Source organism: Lutra lutra, chromosome 16, assembly GCF_902655055.1.
Source record: "Lutra lutra chromosome 16, mLutLut1.2, whole genome shotgun sequence".
Lineage (NCBI taxonomy): Eukaryota > Metazoa > Chordata > Mammalia > Carnivora > Mustelidae > Lutra > Lutra lutra.
The window spans coordinates 21,916,756-21,938,064 of NC_062293.1; the positions used below are offsets into that span (position 1 = coordinate 21,916,756).

Here is a 21,309-nt window from a genome sequence, read left to right on the forward strand (position 1 = left end):
CATTTAGTAAAAGTGGTTGCCTCCTTGGTTCAGAAGCCACACTGCTTTTCCCTCCCATTATTAAACCTTTAAGTCTTCTTAATAGTATTTTCCAGGAACTCCTTTTTTTGATGGGCTGGTAGACTTCACAGATTTAGCTTTTGGATGAACTGGTTTGGAGGAGAAGAGAAGGAGATGAAATAGTAGCAAGAAACAACCACTAGGATTTGCTGTCCCTTTCCTCAATGATGCCAGAGAAATGCTGTACTGACCTTTATAGAACAAATAGTTTTAGGGGCAAAAGACTAGCTCCTACTCTGATGTAACCTGACCAAAGCTCCATTTAGACTGAACCAGACCAAGAAAACAAGATAAGCCATTAAAGTCCCAGGAGGACCTCTCAGAAATCAGAACTAGTTAATGAAGAGAGACTTTACTTATTCTGTTTCTACACCACATATCTTTGAGTACGGTATGTCTTACACCATGAAGCCCTATGTATCCATTAGGGTTTTGAGATACCCAGGTGTGAAGACTACCTACCTGATTAAAAGTGGGAGGTGGAGGAGGACCAGGGGGTGGTGGAGGGGGTGGAGGAATTGGCATCCTTGCCCTGCTCGCAGTTGGCACTGCTTTCTCTCCGTTTTACTTTGCAGCTTTAGGTCACTCATATACCTGCAAATGAAATGGAAATTCAATGAGAACAACTCTGCCATCAGGAGAATTAGAAGACTGGGCATGACATGAAGGAGAAACTCATCCCCTAGTTCCTCTGTGGTAGTAGTCCAGGGCTTGGTGAACTTTTTTGGTAAATGGCCAGATAATAAATATTAATACTGGGGCACCAGAGGGGCTCAGTCTGACTCTGGATTTTTGGCTCAGGTCATGAACTCAGGGTTGTGAGATCGAGCCCCACATCAGGCTCTGTGCTGGGTGTGGAGCCTGCTTAAGGTTCTCTCTCTCCCTCTGCGCCTCTCCCTCCCCCCTAAAAAAATTAATATTTTAGGCTTTACAGGCCATATACAGTCTCTGTCACATTTAAATCTTTGATTTGTTTTGACATTTTAAAAATTATTTTTAAAATGTCAAAACAAATCAAAGAATAAATCAAAGAATAAGCTTTATTTTTGAAAGTAGTTTCAGATTCACAGCAAAACTTAGCAGAAAAGTGCAAAAAGATACCCATATGTACTCCTGTTGCCCCTACACACACACATACACAGCCTCTCCCACTATCTACATCCTAGGGTAGGACATTTGATACAATCGCTACCTCATTACCACCCAAAGTCCACAGTTTACATTAGGGTTTACTCTTGCCAATCTCTATTTTGTATGTTTGGACAAATGTATAATGACAACTACATGTTGTAGCGTCATACAGAATAGCTTCACTGCCCTAAAATATCTATGCTCTGCCTATTTATCCCTCCTTTCCCCACTGATCCTTTTTACTGTCCCCATAGTTTCCTCTTTTCCAGAATGTCGCATAGTTGGAATCATATAATATGCAGCCTTTTTCAGATTGGTTTCTTTCAATGAGTAGGACACGTTTAAGTTTCCTCCATGCCTTTTCGTGGCTTGACAGCTCCTTTCTTTTTAGTGCTGAGTAATATTCCATTGTCTGGAGGTACAGCAGTTTATTTATCCATTCACCTACTGAAGGACATCTTGGTTGCTTCCAAGTTTTAACAATTATGAATAATGCTGTTAAAAATACTCTTGTGCAGGTTTTTGTGGGAACATAAATTTTGGCTCATCTGAGTAAGTACCACTGATTGTGACTGCCAGATCCTATGGTATATATACTAAGCTGCCAAACTGTCTTCCAAGTGGTTGTAAGGTTCTGCACTCCCACCAGCAATGAAGGAGAGTTCTTGCTGCTGCACATCCTTGCCAGCATTGGTGTTGTCAGTGTGGTAGAATTTGACCATTCTAGTAGGTCTATAGTAGTGCAATCTCACTGTCTTAATTTTTCAATTCTCTGATGACATATGAAGTTGAACTTCTTTTCATATGCTTACTTCCCATCTGTATATTTTCTTCAGTGAGGTGTCTGTTTAGGTCTTTTGCAGTTTTCAATATGACTGTTTTCTTGTTGTTGAGTTTTAAGAATTCTTTGTCTGTTTTGGATAACAATCCTTTATCAGCTGTGTCTTTTGCAACTGTCTTCTCCCACTGCATGGCCCGTCTTCTCATTTTACATTTTAAAACTACATTTTTACATTTTAAAAATGTAAAACCATTCATAGCTCATGGGCATTATAAAAACAAACCATGGACCAGATCTGACTGGTGGGCCATAGTTTACGGACTCCCAGTATAGTCACATCCTTGGAATCTGATCAGAGCATAAATACCATGTGAGAATTTAGCTACTTATCAGGCCACAAAAAAAACCAACCAAACAAACAAACAAAAAAACTATAGCTGTCCTCCTGTCACAGTCTGTAAGTGATCCTCACTTTACAAATGAGACTAAAACCAGGGAACTGTCTTGCCCTAAGACATTAAAGTAGAGGGCAAAAATAAAACTAAATGTCAAGAACAGTAATTCACCCAAAAAGCTATTCCAAGGGAATCCCACTTCTTGACACCCCCATCCCCCTCAAAAAATCAAAGCCAAAATAACATTATCACTGGGAGTGCAACTTACAGATGACAAGAAAGGTTCAAGACAGGGTAATCAACTTCACAAATTAATCCAGGGAAGAACTGCTTCCAAGCAAGGTGATTAATGAAATTAGGACATAGGAAATCTCACAGGTAGCCCCTAGCACAGATGAAAGACCACGTGTACCAAGCCAAGCCTAAAAGATAGAACCGGCATAGCAATCCACTGAGGAAGTATGGTTCTGAACTCTACACAGGAGATCAAAATTTCCCTGTGAATAAAGGAGTACCCACTTAAACATTTCCCTCAATGCTCCCAAAACCATTTAAACACTTTCTCAATGATGAACGGAAAGGGCAAATATTCCAAAGGTTCTAAAAACCAAGAACCTTTAGAGGCAGGTAGAATTTGATCAGAAACACAACTGTGAGGCCTTCACAATCCCAACCCTTCCAATAATACCACTATAAGCTGGGTGCCCAACAGAGCTTTTTGCTCCAATCACAAAGAACTGGACAACAGACTTTGGACAACTAGACTTTGGCTAGACGGCTCCCATGGGGAATGATGTCTTAACTTACTTCACAAATTGAGCAGCTGACCATCCTTTAAGGGAAATACCTCCCCGATGTCTGGTTTCAAAGCTAAGTTTAGTTTTTCTTTGCCAGGGATCTAACACACTAGACTTTAAAAACTGATCAAAATAGGAGCACCTGAGTGGCTCAGTCAGTTAAGTGTCTGCCTTTGACTCAGGTCATGATCTCAGAGTCCTGGGATAGAGCCATGCTTCTCCCCCTCCTGTTGCCACTTCTCCCACCTCATGGTCTTTCTCTCTCTCAAATAAATAAAATCTTAAGAAATAAAAAAAACTGGAGCGCCTGGGTGAGTTAAAGCCTCTGCCTTCAGCTCAGGTCATGATCCTAGGGTCCTGGGATCGAGCCCCGCACTGGGCTCTGTGCTCAGCAAGGAGCCTGCTTCCCCCTCTCTCTCTGCCTGCCTCTCTACCTACTTGTAATCTGTCTGTCAAATAAATAAATAAATAAATAAATCTTTAAAAAAGAAAGAAAGAAAGAAAGAAAGAAACTGATCAAAATAGTAAATCTTCATGATCGATCTATAATGGAGGAGCATGCAAATTTAAAATAAAAGGAAGATATAGAGAAAAATAAAAAACTTTCTTCTGTTTGAATTCTCTGGGTTCATTCTGACAGTTACACCAAAGCACCTTTTTTTTTTTTTTTTAAAGATTTTATTTATTTTTTTGACAGAGAGAAATCACAAGTAGGCAGAGAGAGAGAGAGAGGAGGAAGCAGGCTCCCTGCGGAGCAGAGAGCCCAATGCAGGGCTCGATCCCAGAACCCTGAGATCATGACCTGAACTGAAGGCAGAGGCTTAACCCACTGAGCCACCCAGGCACCCCACCAAAGCACCTTTTTACAAAGCTAGCAGAGGGGCACGCAGGTAGCTCAGTCGTTCAAGCATCTGACTTCAGCTCAGGTCATGATCTCAGGGTCCTGAGATGGAGACCTTTGTCGGGTTCCATGCTCAGCAGGCAATCTGCTTATCCCTTTCCCTCTCCCCCTTCTCTACCTCTTGTGTGCTCTTTAAATCTTTAAAAATAAATAAATAAATAATAAAAAACTAGCAGAAAACAATAGAAAAAAAAATAGAAAAAATAATAATCTATCCAGAAACAAACATTTTCAACTAATTCCAGTCACCTCAGTTCCTGTCTTTTCTGAGTTTCCAGTTCTACCTACCTTTGCCATTGCCAGGACTGAAACCGTTTCCAAGAATGACTAGGAAAAGAGATTCAGGTAAGTCCCTAATTCTTTTCTTATCCACGGGTGATCCAACCTATATGCTACAAAGTAAGAAATCACTTAGAGGAACAACCTTATGCCTAACAGTGAGCACCGTTAATAAGGCAAAACAGTAATTCTCTAGCAAGGCAAATCTTTTTTTTTTTTTTTTAAAGCAATCCACTGGAAAAGACCACTAATATATTACACAGTTACAGATGCCTTCTTAAAGTAGGCTCAATTCAAACTCGAATTTCAAAACAGATGCACTAAAACAAACAAACAAGCAAACAAAAACCACAAAACCCACCATTAATGGACAGGCTTTCATGCTAACAACCAGCAGTGCTTCTCAACCTTTCTTCTGCCTCCACAAAGGCTGCATGAGTGACATGCTCCTATTGGTGACACTGTGTATACAATGATACAGTATGGTAGAGGATCACTGCTTCCCATTTTACAGGCAAGGACACTAAAGCTCCAGAAGTGGGTACAATTGCATGCATGCCCACTAGAGAAGAGAATGATCTAAGGGCAACTGCCCAAGATCATTCTGGAGTAAACTGCAGAATTAGGACTCAAATCTAGATCTTCTGATCCCCTGCTATTTCACTAATCACCACAAAAAAACATTTGTGATGGAATTGGTTTGGTATAGCAATTTCCTACTATTTTCACCAAATGAAAATTCAACCCACCCCAAATTTTTATTTTATTAGTAGAATATAAACAGCTCCGTGTTTCCCAAGAGCAGCCCAACTTCAGTAAATTTACATTAATACAACATTCCTTCTGCTGCAAATCCCCAAAACCTTTATTCAAACCAATTTAATATTGATACAGTCACTAATCCAAAGCAGAGGGTCTGCTTTGAAAACTACTTTTAGTTTAAAACAAGCAAACCAAAAACACTCATAAAGTTTTATAAAAGAATGAAAAAAAATTTTTTTAAAGTAGGCTCCATGGCCAGCACGGAGCCCAATGCAGGGCTTGACCTCACAACCCTGAGATCAAGACCTGAGCTGAGATCAAGAGTCAGGACATATGACCAACTGAGCCACCCAGGTATGCCACAGAATGACAAATTTTGTGACCGACTACTTTTAATCAAAGGACAAATTCAGGCTTTCAGGAAGCACTGTGTACTGCAATTTTTAAAAAGTAACATTTCTGAGATTAAACCTAAGAAGAAAGAAAAGGGTTCTTTACAGAATTTTAAGTCTTTCCTTTTTGATCTTTTAAATTAGAACTACAAACCTCACCATCTGTGTTCTTCAGAGACCTTGATTTTCAGAAATATTGTGAGGCTGCCTCCAGCTCAGCAACACACCAATTCTCACCCCTCTTAAGCCCTTCTATCTTAGAAACCATGATGGAATAAGCTTTTCACATTCTCAGGAGTCAGTTTCTTTGAAAGCAAGATCAGAGAGCATTATTTCATATCTTCCGAATGTCAAATTTATCAGAGAATTCAGAGACGTCTTCATAACACTCAAGCAATGCACTTTCAAAAAGCACTCTCTTCTATTCCTCAAAAGACAAAACCTGTTTTTCTATTCAATTTCCTAACATTTCATTCCAAATATGTATTCCCACATTTTTAAAAAATATTTTATTTATTTATTCGATGCAGATATCACAAGTAGGCAGAGAGGCAGGCAGAGAGAGAAAGGAGGAAGCAGGCTCCCCGGTGAGCAGAGAGCCCAATGTGGGGCTCGATCCCAAGAACCTGGGATCATGACCCGAGCCGAAGGCAGAGGTTTAACCCACTGAGCCACCCAGGCGCCCCTGTATTCCCACATTTTAAGGAGACTTCCCAAGTACAAAGATGTTGACCATTCACATTTGATAAATGAAGAATCCAATTTAGTTTTTGCTTTTCTCATGTATTTAAAATTATCTCAAAAGTATTCTAGTTACCACTACCATTTGGGGCCTTTATTCAAATGGCATTCTGCTATTATAAAACTCAAGTTTCAATTGCAAGTTATTTTTAAAAGAAAAAAAATTTTTAAATTCTAAATCTAAATGCTATCTACTTTCATGCTAAGAGACCTTAGGTAACAGTACTTTCCTTTCATCTCAACTTTGATTACCAAGTAAATTAGTTTTTGTACTGAAGCATCCAATAAAATCCCATAGGGGAGAAAAAAAAAACTGACCTTAAAAAGCAGGCTCTCTCCCTCAGCAAAGTCTCAAGGGCTTTAGTTTTACCTTACAAGACTCAGTTATATGAATATGAATTTGGTGAAAATAGTAGGAAATTGCTATACCAAACCAATCAAAAGAAAATTCTCTCTCTTTCTTTTTCTTTTCTTTTTTTAAGTACTCTCTATGCCCAACATGGGGCTCAAACTCATGACCCGGAGATGAAGAGTCACATGCTCTACCGACTAAGCCAGCTAGGTTAGGTGCCCCCTTCTTTTTTTTTTTTTTTTAAACATTTTATTTATTTATTTGAGAGAAGAGAGAGACAGTGAGAGAGAGCATGAGCGAGGAGAAGGTCAGAGGGAGAAGCAGACTCCCCGTGGAGCTGGGAGCCTGACGCGGGACTCGATCCCGGGACTCCAGGATCATGACCTGAGCTGAAGGCAGTCGCTTAACCAACTGAGCCACCCAGGCGCCCTTCTCTTTCTTTTTCTTTCCTTTTTTTTTTTTTTTTCCTGCCCTAAGATTTTATTTATTTATTTTAGAGAGGGAGAAAGAGCAAGCATGAATGGAGGAGGAAGGGAAAGGAAGAAGCAGACTCCCTGCTGAGCAGAGAGCCTGATGTGGGGCTCAATCCCAGGATGCTGGGATCATGACCTGAGCTAAAGGTAGATGCTTAACTGCCTGAGCCACCCAGGCACCCCTCTCTCCTTTCTGAAATACATGTTCAATTCTTTATTTTTTATTTTTTAAGATCTTATTTTTAAGTAATCTCTATATCCAACATGGGGCTCAAGCTCAGAATCCCAAGATCAAGAGTCACAGGCTACACCAACTGAGCCAGCCAGGTGCCCCCACGTTCAAGTCTTTAATATCCTATTAAACCTCTCCCCAATATAAAGAAACAGAGAAGGGGCACCTGGCTGGCTCAGTTGGCTCAACATCTGCCTTCGGCTCAGGTTGTGATTCTGGGGTCCTGGGACGGAGGCCCGCCCCCAGCTCCCTGCTCAGTGCAGAGTCTGCTTCTCCCTCTCTCTCTGCCTTCTGCTCCCCCTACTGGTGCTCTCTTTAAAATAAATAAATTTAAAGCAAAGAGAGACAGATGAAAGAGACATTTCAAGATCCTCTCTGGGGGCGCCTGGGTGGCTCAGTGGGTTAAAGCCTCTGCCTTTGGCTCGGGTCGTGATCTCAGGGTCCTGGGATCAAGCCCTGCATCGGGCTCTCTGCTCAGCGGGGAGCCTGCTTCCCCTCCTCTCTCTGCCTGCTGCTCTGCCTACTTGTGATCTCTCTGTCGAATAAATAAATAAAATCTTTAAAAAAAAAAAAAAAGATCCTCTCTGAAAGACCAATAACTGCCTACACTTCTCTCCAGATAATCTAGAGAAGACTTGTATCTTCAAGAGGAAAGATTCTAGACATTCCCCTCAATGGAATTCTTACTCAACAGTTCAAATAAAAATAAATCTAATAGTATCAGAGACAGAACATAAATGTTTAACAGAAATGGAAAACCAGTTGCTTTGGAACAAAGAAAGTCACAGTGCAAAATGGGATTTTTGTTTGGAGTACTTTAATCCCAGAAAGAAATAACTTTAATAAAGCCTTGCCTAATGTGGCTTCAATAATTCAGGTAGGTGGGGTGGCAAACTTTCCAAGCATAAACATTAAAACCCATTAATGAATCAAATGTTCATAACCAAACAACAAACCCTAAAAACATTCACATCAAACAAGTTCAAGGGACGCCTCGATGGCTCAGTCGTTAAGTGTCTGCCTCCAGCTCAGGTCATGATCCCAGGGTCCTAGGATCTAGCCCTGCATCGGGCTCCCTGCTCAGCGGGAGCCTGCTTCTCCCTCTCTCACTCCTCACTCTCTCACTCACACAAGGAGAACACACTCCTTGTGTTCCTTCTCTCACTGTGTCGCTGTCAAATAAATAAGTAAAATTTTAAAAAGAAAAAAGAAAACTATTTCCCTGTCTCTAAACCATAAAAAAAAAAAAAAAAAAAAAAAACCCAAGTTCAAAATGAGGTGTGCCTGCCTGGGTGGCTTAGTTTGAAGGTCTGCCTTAGGCTCAGGTCATGATCCCAGTGTCCTGGAACTGATCCCCACATCGGGCTCTTCGCTCAGCAGGGAAGCCTGCTTCTCCCTCTGCCTGCTGCTCCCCCTGCTTGTGCATGCATGTATTCTCTCTTTGACAAATACCTAAAATTTAAAAAAAAAAAAAAAAAAAAAAAAAAAGAGGACAGGAAGAAACTAGGAGGCTATGTGCTTGGTTTAGTGCTCCAAAAGTTTTTAACTTGCTGAATTCATTCATTCATTAATTTATTTATCATCCAGTGAATATTTATTGAGCACCCATCACTTAATCCACTCAATAAGTATTTTCTTAAGCACGCTCTAGGTCCAAAGCAATGTTCTGTAACAATGGTTCTAAGGGGAATGATTCTGTCTCCCACAAGACATTTGGCAACGTCTAGAGACATTTTTGATTATCATGCCTAGGGGGTGCTACTGGCATTTAATGAATAGAAAACATTCTATAATGCATAGGGCAGCCCCCCACAACAAAGTATCACCTAGTCTCATTAATGCTGAGATTAATAAACCCAGTTCTAGAGGCTGAACAAGTTTCTACAATCTTGGAGCTTACATTCTAGTGGAAGAAATAAACAAGGAAACAAAATCTCGCATCTCAATTACTGATAAAAAGAATGGAAAAACGGGTGCCTGAGTGACTCAGTGGGTTAAAGCCTCTGCCTTCTGCTCGGGTCATGATCCCAGAGTCCTGGGATCAAGCCCAGCATCGGGCCCTCTGCTCGGCGGGAAGCCTGCTTCCTCCACTCTGTCTCTCTCTGCCTGCCTCTCTACCTACTTGTGATCTCTCTCTGTCAAATAAATAAATAAAATCATAAAAAAAAAAAAAAGAATGAAAAAAAAAGAATCATGAAGGGTGAAAGTAGGAGTATGGAGGAGTGTTTTGTTTTGGTTTTTTTAAGATTTTATTTATTTGACAGGGAGAGACAGCGAGAGAGGGAACACAAGCAGGGGCAGTGGGAGAGAGAGAGGCAGGCTTCCTGCTGAGCAGGGAGCCCAATTCAGGCAGGGCTTGATCCCAGGATCATGACCTGAGCCTAAGGCAGACACTTAACGACTGAGCCACCCAGCTGAGCCAGGAGTGTTCTCTTAGATAGGGTTGCAGGGAGGGGGGGGGGGCTGGCTCTTCACAAAGAAATCTCTCCATGAGTAAAGCAACCCCTATGAAGATCTGGGGAAAGAGCACTCCAAGAAGAATTAAAAAAACAGCCAGTAAAAAGCCTGAGATGGGAACAAGCTTGACATGTCAGAGAACTAGTAAGAAAGCCAAGGTAGCTAAAACAGAGTACAGAAAAGAGTGGTAGAAGATGAACTCTGAGACCTTACAGGCCATGCTCCAAACCCCTTAAAAGCAGTATCTTTCCCTATCCAATATGCCTATACGAAAGAAGTTTAAACCCATTAACAGTTCCATGCCCAAAGTAAACAAGTTCAATCAGTTATCTCATTCATCCCACAGACTGTCATTGATCACTTGGTTTAAGCACAGCTAGGGACCTAGATACTAACCGGAAGCCTTCCAGGTTAAAAAATCATCTGATGATAATGTCTGCCTGCAGACCTGCCCTTCAATTTTGCTCCTGAAAAGCAGTACAGCATGGTGAGTTAGGAGTTCATTACCACAGTAAACACAATGGCACCCAGTTCCCAACCAAAGAACCCAACATGGGAGAAGTGCCAGGAGCTACCTAAGAGTTTTCACATGCCACTCGAGGAGACTAACAAACAGCAGGAGCCAAACAGGTTCCTATAATTACGTGGGAACTGATGTCAACACAGAATTATGAACATGCCTTTATGTGTTCTAGGAAAGAATATAGTGGAGGATTTCCACTAAAGCATTTTAGTTTCTCTACATAAAAAGAAACAGACTACAATAACTTTCATGTTACAGATATCTCATCACCCTTCCCTGAAACCATGCAAAAAAACCTTTATATAGTTTAAAAATAATTCACAGCCATCTTCTCTCAATGGAGAAAGTGCTACCTTCCCCCTTGAAATTCAATTCACTCAAACCTCTGGTGAAATACATTTCTGTCATGCATAGAGATGGAATTAATTAAAACTCCAAGGTTACTCCACAAAGGGGAAAGAATCATTTTTCCAACTGCAAGGCATTTTCCATCATGGAAATTCAACTATGCAGCAAATCTGACTGACCCAAAACAAGTGATTAAAAAAAAAAAAGTCACATATGCACCATGAATATTTAAACTGAAAATCCTACAACTCCTACAACTAAACCTGAATGTTTTACTCTACACATCAATAACTTTTCACTGTTAAAATCAGCACACATCCCTGAAAGAGAAAAAGAGGTAGAATAAAGATACGTAACTGTATGATGAAATTCTTTCAATATTATTTCTCTAATAAGAAACATAAGTATACATCCCAACGATACAGCTTTTCCTCCTAATGTGACACTTTCCTCTTGTCCTAGATTTGTTTAAAACCCTAGAAACAGGGGCGCCTGGGTGGCTCAGTGAGTTAAGCCTCTGCCTTCGGCTCAGGTCATGGTCTCAGGGTCCTGGGATCGAGCCCACATCACATCAGGCTCTCTGCTCAGCAGGGAGCCTGCTTCCCTTCCTCTCTCTCTCTCTGCCTGCCTCTCTGCCTACTTGTGATCTCTGTCAAATAAATAAATAAAATCTTAAAAAAAAAAAACAAAAAAAACACAAGAAACAGGGGCGCCTGGGTCGCTTACTTGGTTAAAGCCTCTGTCTTTGGCTCGGGTCATGATCCCGGGGTCCTGGGATGGACCACCACCCCCCCCCCCCCCCCCCCCCCCCCCCCCCCCGGCATTGGGCTCTTGGCTCAGCAGGGAGCCTGCTTCCTCCTCTTTCTCTGCCTGCCTCTCTGCCTACTTGTGATCTGTCAAATAAATAAATAAAATCTTTAAAAAAACAAAAAAAAACCAAAAAACAAAAAATGAAAAGAAACCTTAAAAAAAAAAAAAGGGGGCACCTGGGTGGCCAGTGGGTTGGAGCCTCTGACTTCGGCTCAGGTCATGATCCCAGAGTCCTGGGATCGAGCCCCACATCAGGCTCTCTGCTTCGCAGGGAGCCTGCTTCCTCCTCTCTCTCTGCCGGCCTCTCTGCCTACTTGTGATCTCTCTCTGTCAAATAAATAAATAAAGTCTTAAAAAAATAATTAAAATTAAAATAGGTGATCGTTTTTAAAAACAAAAAAAAACAAAAAACCTCCTGGGTAGCTCAGTTGGTTAAGTGCCTGTCTTTGGCTTGGATCATGATCCTACAGTCCTGGGATCAAAGTCCCACATTGAGCTCCCTCTTCAGTGGGCGTCTGCTTCTCCCTCTTCCTCTGTGCTTGCTCTCTTTCTCTCTCAAGTAACTAAATAAAATATTTAAAATAAATAAATAGGGTGCCTGGGTGGTTCAGTCAGTTAAGTGTCTGCCTTCGGCTCAGGTCATGATCCTAGCATCCTGGGACTGAGCCTTGCACTGGGCTCCCTGTTCAGCAGGGAGCCTGCTTCTCCCTCTCCCTCTGCTGCCTCCCCTACTTGTGCTCTCTGCCTGTCTTGGTCAAATAAATAAATTAAAAATAAACAAACAAATAAATAAAGCCCTAAAAACATAAACTCAGAAGTCTACTTATTCACATACTACTTGATGTAGTAAATATGAGAAACCATGGGTTATTCCCAAATACCCAGGAGCCATGTCCTCACATCTAAAATGATGACAAATCAATGAGAAGTCTACTCTTATGTTCAATTAAATAACCACAGCTGCAAAGAATGGCTTCTTTAAAAAGATGGCTACAGATTAACTAATGCAAAGAGTAACTGTAAATTAACTGTCTGAAAATCATCCTAAACAGAGATCAGGGAATGACCTCACCAAATATCACCAGCCCCTACTACACTCCTCAAAGCCAAGAGAAAATCCTGTTAACCTGAAAACACTAAAGTATTGGAAAGGTGGGGAAAGGTGTACAGAAACAGTCAACTGCAGTAAATCAGTAACAGTTCAAAGGAGTACTTCATAACATAGCCAGTAATCAATACTCTGTGAGATAGTAACACTTTAGATTTCGCACTGTTTTTGTGACTTCATTCACCAAAACTGTTTCAAAGGAACTTGCAAAAACATATTAGAGCTGCTTCTATGGAGCTGTTCTCCTTAGAATGGAAATCAGCTCTATGTCAGAGCCAACATGACTTCCTCAGGCTACATTTTAGCTAGTAACAGCCACAAGATTTCCAAGAACTAAGAACTAGGATCCTACACTTGGCCTCTACAACATTATAAGACATGTACTATTTGGTTCCTGACTGCCACGCAACTCAGAGCAACCAAGGAGAAGCTGCGAACACCTCATTTCCAGATGCCTTACAGACAGGTAGTACAAGGTACACCATTTTGCTTTTCCGGGCCTTAGGGATCCAAAATACAAAAAGGAGAAGAGAATGTGCCCTTTCATATTATGAAAGTTAAAAACAAACTTCAAATCATACCTTTAATATCTCTAAAAATGATGCTGCATAAATCCAAGGCAGATAATTAGTACATCTGTTTTCAAAGCCTGAGTCAATTTTCCACTTCACAAAAAAAAAAAAAAAAAAAATTTAACAGATTCTTGGGTTTGGATGGTGAAATGATGCAGAGAGTAGCTCAATGTTCATAACTAATATTTTCTCCCCACCCACACAGGCCAGGAACGAAGCAACCACGCAATGGGTCTAGAAGTGGTGGCTGAAAAAAAATAGAAGTCACATAAAGCCAATGTTGTTACCATCAGCCAGCATTTAACCAGAGAATAGGGGAGTTAATCAGATGAAGGACACACACTCTAATTTAGAAATCCAGACCAAAGCCAGACAGACTAAAACACAGTCTGAATACAAAAGCAATATTAGGTGGAGCCTGAGGAGTTTGCCTCAGAGACCTGGGAGCAATAAAGGTGTAGAAAACCCTTCTAAAACAGAGTTTCCAAACTTGCCTGAAGAGAAGACACATCTTAGGGCATCTGTTTAAAACACGCACGCATGCCTGGGCCCTAATCCAGACCTACTAAAATCAGAAATCTTCCAGCAGAGAGATCTGAATATTCAACAAGCACCTTAAGTCATTCTTGGTGTTAGGGAAGTCTGAAAAACATTGTTCTGAAGGAGTATTAGTACTCAATTACACCGAGGCTACTGTGACTGGATGGAGAGCAGCAAGAAAAAGCTGATGAACATACTGGTTAAACATAAATGTGTGGCAGGCACTTATCAGTGTTCCCTCAGGCAACACCATTCAAATGACAGCAAAGGGAGGTTTTTAAAGGCATAAGCCTTAAAAGGAAAGAAAGAGAGAGAAAGAAAAAGAAAAAGAAACAAAGAAAGAGGGAGGGAGGGAGGGGGAAAAGGATGCAACAGCAGAAAGATGTCAACAAAATTTTGGAAGCTGGAAGGCACATGCACTGGTGACAAGTAACCTCACAGAAAGGAAAAAGTTAAACGCTTGCAGCACAAAGTAAATTCCCATCACAGAAACTCAGAAAATACTCAGAAACTGAAGGCACCTGGTACCTCTGATCAAAGGGTGGTTGGAGGAGCTAAAACAGGAGAACTGACTGAAAGTCTATATAAGAAAGAGATTGCCTCTTCTCCTTGCCCAAGCTGCCAGGCAGAGGACCTCTGAACCAAGTGAGCAGTTACAGCCTAGGGCAGGAGTACCATACTGAAAATAGGGAGATTGAGTGAACGTCTATCTACTCACTGATGAGACTTCTTCCCTCCCCAGCTCTGTTCCCCCACTTGGCTCCAAAACACCTGCTGCTGGGCTTGTCTTCTCTAGGCAGGAGACTGGAGGAGGCCTCTCCAGGGAGAACGACCAGCTGCCAGTACGCCCTACAGTGATGCCTACCACTTGATGAGCCTGGGCTCCACACTCAGAGCTTATGAGTGCCTCATTCTCAAAAGTAAACCGCCAAAAAATACCAGACATTTGAAGAAAATCTCTAACAGGAAAGAGAGGAATCAAAGTAAACAAAACAATTTCTAACAACGTGTAAAAATCTTAAAGTTCTGAGAACAAAAAGAGCTCCTGGAAATTTAAAACATCAATAGCAAATATTAAAAGTACAACAGAAGAGCTAGAAGAAAAAGCTCAGATTATCTGAAAACGGAATGAGGGGGAAAAAAAAAAAGACAAAATCATGAGGGGGGAAAAAACAAAATCAAGAGGACGAGTGTAGGAATTTCACCATCTGGATGACAAGGGTTCCCAGAAAGACAAAGGAGAGAACCATCAAAAAAATACATTATCAAATATATAATACAAGAAAATCAAAATAAGCTTCAGACTGAAAGGCCCACTGAATGCCAAGCGTGATGAATTTCAGAATAGTCACACGAAGGTACATAGTCACATATCACCGTATTTCAGAATACCTAGGGTAAAGACAACACCCTAAAATCTTTCGAAGAAAAAACAAATTCCATACAAAGAATCCAGAATTAGAATAAAATCAGACTTCACAATACTACTATTAAAAGTTAGAAGACCCCAAAACGAGGCTTAAAATTTCCAAAGAAAAGCCATCACCAATATAATATTCTATATCTAGTCAAACGTCCGTCCGACCAGTGTGCAGGCAAAACATGCAAGGCCCCCCAAAATGCACCCCCTCCAATGGAACCTTTTCATAAAACCTCCCAAAGAAGCTCCATTAAAGTATTTGTACTGAAAAGAGATTTATACTTTTGTTGGGAGTTTAGGGATGAATTAGTGATTGATAATAAATCAAGCAGAAGGAAGGAAGAAAAAAAGAATAAGAAAGAATGGTGATTATTTAAAAGAAAAATATATAAGGAAATACAGTATAATCACAGTACAGACAGATACTGTATTGGATGTTAATTTTTCTTCTTTAGGCTACATTTATCTCTACCCTCCTTCTGGCTCATGGGGGACAGAAGGGGAGACCGAAAACCTGGAAAACTACATTTCCCAGAATGCTGTGTCAATGAGGTTGTGGTTTAAATTCCATCAGTACAGAGTCACTCACTCAAGACCTAGAAGGGGGGCACCTGGGTGGCTCAGTGGGTTAAGCCGCTGCCTTCGGCTCAGGTCATGATCTCAGGGTCCTGGGATCGAGTCCCGCATCGGGCTCTCTGCTCAGCAGGGAGCCTGCTTCCCTCCCTCTCTCTCTGCCTGCCTCTCTGTCTACTTGTGATCTCTCTCTGTCAAATAAATAAAATCTTTAAAAAAAAAAAAAAAGACCTAGAAGATGTAAGAAAGGTATGTGCCATTATTGCTCTTTTAGCAGCTATAAGCAAGTGCGTGGCTTCTAGCAGATGACAGATATGTGGCTTTGCAGGTTTCCAATATTCTACATATTGCCTACTTTGGTATTTAAGACAGCTAAGATTACATTTTTTTTTTTAAAGATTTTATTTATTTGACAGAGAGAGACACACAGTGAGAGAGGGAACACTAACAGGGGAACTAGGAGAGGGAGAAGCAGGCTTCCTGCTGAGTAGGAAGTCCGATTCAGGGCTTGATCCCAGGATGCTGGGATCGTGACCTGAGCCAAAGGCAGACGCTTAACTGACTGAGCCACCCAGGAGCCTGGACAGCCAAGATTATTAATAGCAGCAGTTTCTTAGAATCCCCGCAAGGTGGTGTTCCCATGACCTTCCAATAATTTTGTCAGCATCTAATATCCTCTCTGAAATATCAAGAATGGTTTGTTTTGGGCACCTGGGTGGCTCAGTGGGTTAAGCCTCTGCCTTCAGCTCAGGTCGTGATCTCAGGGTCCTGGGATCAAGTCCCACATAGGGCTCTCTGCTCGGCAGGGAGCGTGGTTCCTCCTCTCTCTCTGCCTGCCTCTCTGCCTACTTGTGATCTCTGTCAAATAAATAAATAAAATATTTAAAAAAAAATACAAAATGTTGATTTAATCAAAACTGTGATGGATCTATATTAGAAAGACAGCAGGAAGGGTCGAGGGTAGGGTTAAGTGTAAGAATGCAAAATCAGGGGCACCTGGTGGGATTTACATGGGTAAAGCATGTGATTATTGATCTCAGGGTTGAGTCTGAGCCTCACACTGGGTGTAGAGATTACTTACAAATAAAAAAAAATCTTTGTGGCACCTGGGTGGCTGTGTCAGGCACCCTCTCTTGATTTCAGCTTGGGTCATGATCTCACGGGTCATGGGATCAAGCCCTGTGTTGAGCTCCACACTCAATATGGAGTCTGCTTCTCCCACTCTCCCTCTGCCCTTCCCCCCTGACTTGCACATGTGTGCCCTCCCTTGCTATATAAAAAATAAATACATTAATCTTTATAAAAAATCTTTTTAAAAAATGCAAAATCATCTTCCATAGTAGAAATTCAACAGATAATACCTAAGACTGGAAAGACCAAGAAATAACAGTATAAGCATACTGTGCAAGTATAGTATAAGCATACTATGTAAAAATATGGAAATAATATGCATCAGAAAAAAAAAGTACTAAAAGTAACTGGGGACAATTAAGGAAAGATGGAGCAGCTATTTTTTTCTCTTAATCAGTCTCCTAGTACTATTGACTGTTTAAATTATGTATTCTTACTGTGAAAATTTAAAAATCCAAACATTTCATTTAATTACTAAAACCCCCAAAATCCTAACACTGTATAAGCAAAACCAAACCTCAGACTGACCACAATTCCAAAACATAAGGTCCGTACTGGATCTGTTACCAGTGTAACTAAGAACAGCAGAAAATCCCAAACCAACCAAAATAATTAAAAGGCCATTATGCTTAATTCTGGAACCTGCGCCTCCAATTCAACTCTAATGAAAGCAGGGTGCCTAATGTGACCTCAATCTCTGCCACAGCCTGGTGTCACCTAACAACATTCACCACCACAGAGTTTACTCTACCACATGTCAGATATGTGAGGAACTTCCAGGCCACTATAACAAATTGTGACCAAAATTAACTTCAAACGTAGGCACAAAAACAGAGAGACAGAACTTAAAATCAATTACCTTAGCTCCTTTTTTAGGTTTTGTTTTCAATTTAACACAACTAACTGAAAAACAAAAACAACCAATATCTGTGGTCAAAATATCTTTAGAAGTTCCAAGAAACCATTTGTTTGTTTTAAAGAAACTGTTAATTAGGGGCACCTGGGTGGCTCAGTGGGTTAAAGCCTCTGCCTTTGGCTCAGGTCATGATCCCAGGGTCCTGGGATCGAGCCCCACATCAGGCTCTCTGCTCCGCAGGGAGCCTGCTTCCTCTTCTCTCTCTCTGCCTGCCTCTCTGCCTACTTGTGATCTCTGTCTGTCAAATAAATAAATAAAATCTTAAAAAAAAAAAAAAAAGAAAGAAAGAAACTGTTAATTAGATTAAAAGGCTGCTTACAAGGGAGGCTGAAACCGAGTTACTGATGACAAAAAACAGCTCTTCTCACTGTAGGGCAGCCAGGTCTTATGTGACCAGGCCTCAGCTTCCATGTGCCAGCCTTCAGTCCGCACACCCCAAACAGACAAGTGTAAAAGCCTATACGGAGAACAGTCAGAAGTAAGGCAAATCCAGTGATGACAGTCTCCTTAGGAAAGTCCTGAAAGAAAACTTAAACAGATGCTCCATAAAATGTTGATCCAGACTTCACATGGAGAGAAGTGTCACACCTCATTTCAAAGATAATATATTAAGTCCCAATTCACCACAGATAATCTAATAACAAAGCTGTCACTTTCATTGTTGAGGAGTCTCTTCTCCCGCTCTAATGCCCTTAAGCCAACAGATACACAGACGCTTCTTGCTGAAATGCTAGAAAAATTTACACATTTTCATTCCTTGCTCACTAGTGTTGGGTGGCTGAACCAAGATTCTACTTTAAGTTATGAAAATAGGGCAAGCTGATCCAATTACACAAGAAAGGTACTAAATCGAACAGGGCCATCTGGGCTTTGAGCAAGAGTACTGTGATTTCTGAACAAAAGTCAATGCACTTGCAGATAAAAATGCTTTCATATATTCAGAGTTATAATGGCCTTTGGGCTACTGATTCATTTGCATGCCCGACAAGAGTTATGCATCATGTTAAGACATATGGCCTAGATGACGAGTACAACAGAGTATTACAGTCACCAGTTCATAATGAGAACATCTGTGCTCTCTCTGTAGCCGTATGAGAGCCGTGCTCTCTCTGTAGCTTACAAAAAACAGTCAATATTCTCAAGATGTAAATAGGTTTTCTGTTCCTAAATAGCAGGTCTGGCAAACTAACCATCTCATCATCCCCCATAACCTGACAAGATTGGGTGCGTTCAGGGTAGTATGGCCATAGACTCATCATCCCCCAGAATCTCAGAGTGGTTCCCCAATAATCACTAACCTCCAAACCAATTTCCAAGATTCTTAAAATTTTAAGATTTAACCCAGCCATGCAAATTTAATTTGCCGGACCTAGAAGAAATCAAGACTAAAAGAATAGCCTTGGGGCGCCTGGGTTAAAGGTGCCTGGGTTAAAGTGGTTAAACCCACTTGGGGCAGTGGGTTAAAGCCTCTGCCTTCAGCTCAGGTCATGATCCCAGGATCAAGCCCCACATCAGGCTCTCCACTCAATAGGGAGCCTGCTTCCCGCCCCCCGCCCCCGCCCTCTGCCGCCTCTCTGCCTACTTGGGATCTCTGTCAAATAAATAAATAAAATCTTTAAAAATAAAATAGCTTTATTCAAAAAAGTTCTCTCCTCCCCCTCCATTTATTTTATTCTTAATTAATATATAATGTATTATTGGTTTCAGAGGTACAGGTGACTTATCAGTCTAACATAATTCACAGCGCTCACCATAGCACATACCCTCCCCAATGTCCATCACCCAGCCACCCCAAAAAAGTTCTTAAAAATGTTCCATTGTGGGGCACCTGGGTGGCTCAGTGGGTTAAAGCCACTGCCTTCGGGTCGGGTCATGATCTCAGGGTCCTGGGATCAAGCCCCACATCGGGCTCTCTGCTCACCTGCTTCCCCCTGCCTCTCTGCCTACTTGTGATCTCTCTCTCTGTCAAATAAATAAAATCTTAAAAAAAAAAAGTTCCATTGTACAGGCATCAGATTTCTTCATGATACTGATGATTTCAGCATTAACACTAGTAAATTAGTATCTGTGAAAAGACCTGACAAAAAATATCCCTCCTACAAACCATTAGAGACTCTTAATCTCACGAAACAAACTAAGGGTTGTTGGAGGGGAGGGAGGTGGGGGGATGAGGTGGCTGGGTGATGGACAATGGGGAGGGTATGCGTTGTGGTGAGTGTTGTGTATTGAGTAAGACTAATGAAGCACAGACATGTGCCCCTAAAACCAGTAACACGTTATATGTTAATATTAAAAAAAAAAAATCTCTCCTATAAAGACTGGTTCAAATTTCACTGTTATTTACGTGGTTTTTTTGGAGACCTCACAACCCTGAAGCCTTACGTCCTACCTCTCTGCTTCTCGCTCCCCAAGCTCCAGACACACTGGCACTTACTTCCTTCAATTCTTCAAAATAGCCATGTTCTTTCCCTCCTCTGGACCCTCACCTATGCCATGCTCTCCATCTGCAACACTCTTTGGTCTGCCCCCCTTACTTTAGGTTTCAGCCTTAAATGTCAATTCCTTAAGGACATTCCCTCATTGCCCTGTTTCTCAATCAGCCTCGTTAGGCTTCCCATTAGCTGTTTCCACAGGATTTACAGCAGCAGTAATTAATTATTGTTTAATGGACGTCTTCCCCACCAGACCATACAGCTGCACGAGTGCAAGTGCTGAGTCAGTTCTGTTCACCGATGAAGCACAATGCTTGCCACAAAGTAGAACTCAAAAATTCTTGGCAAATAAATGAGTAACAGGGCTAAAAACACATCAGCTTTGGCAATTCTGCTTATAATTTACCCTATAGATACAGTTACTCATGCTAAGGGCCAAATATATATGGTTATTCACCGGAGCATAATTGGTAATAGTATAAGACTGGAAATATTTAAAATGTCTACCAATATAGGGCAGGTGCCAAAATCTCCTTGCTACTTATATGGAATGACTGTCAAAGCAAGTTTTTAAAAAATGCAGGTAGTATTAACTGTGCTACATTTGTTTATAAGAAAAAGCAAGAAATGTGTACACACACACATATATACACACTTTATATGAACATATTATCTCTGGAAAGGATCTTAAGAAACTGAACACATCAGCTGTCCCTGAGAAGACAAATTGGACTGATGAATACACAAGCAGAAAAGATGGACTATTCAGTATGCATTCTTTAACTTTCAAATTCTGAACCATGTAAATGTATTATCCACTTAAAAAATAAAAATTTGCCAGGGGCACCTTGGCTGGCTCAGTTGGTGCACTACTCTTAATCTCAGGGTCACGAGTTTGAGCCCACGTTGGGTGCAGACATTACTAAAAATAAAATTAAGTTTTTTGTACAATAAATAAATAAAATTTGCTGAAGATAGTCCTATCCTTATTTCTAACACAGTGATGGAGTTTAAATGACTTTGTGATCCCACCTGCTAGCTGAGCACCAACTGGGAGGGGGAAAGAGAGGAAAACTCACTTATCCACAAATCTCAGATAACCTGTCCCATACTAGATACCACTTGAGAAGAAAATTTCCACCTTTTTTTTGCAACTAATTGTCCCAATCTGGACATATGGAGA

At 41.0% G+C, this 21,309-nt stretch overlaps 1 protein-coding gene across 4 annotated transcripts in view; it reads right to left on the reverse strand.

Annotated features, from left to right (window-relative positions):
- Window positions 1-21,309, reverse strand: part of WIPF2 (WAS/WASL interacting protein family member 2) — a 48,647-nt gene that overhangs the window by 22,391 nt on the left and 4,947 nt on the right. For 2 of the 4 annotated variants that reach the window (XM_047708566.1, XM_047708568.1), the window contains exon 2: window positions 523-654. In XM_047708566.1, coding sequence (XP_047564522.1) covers window positions 523-585 — 63 coding nt within the window. In that variant the 5' untranslated portion in view covers window positions 586-654. Of the gene's footprint in view, window positions 1-522; window positions 655-5,652; window positions 5,785-13,238; window positions 13,362-21,309 lie in introns of those variants that run through there. The other 2 variants (XM_047708567.1, XM_047708569.1) reach the window with 2 other exon arrangements.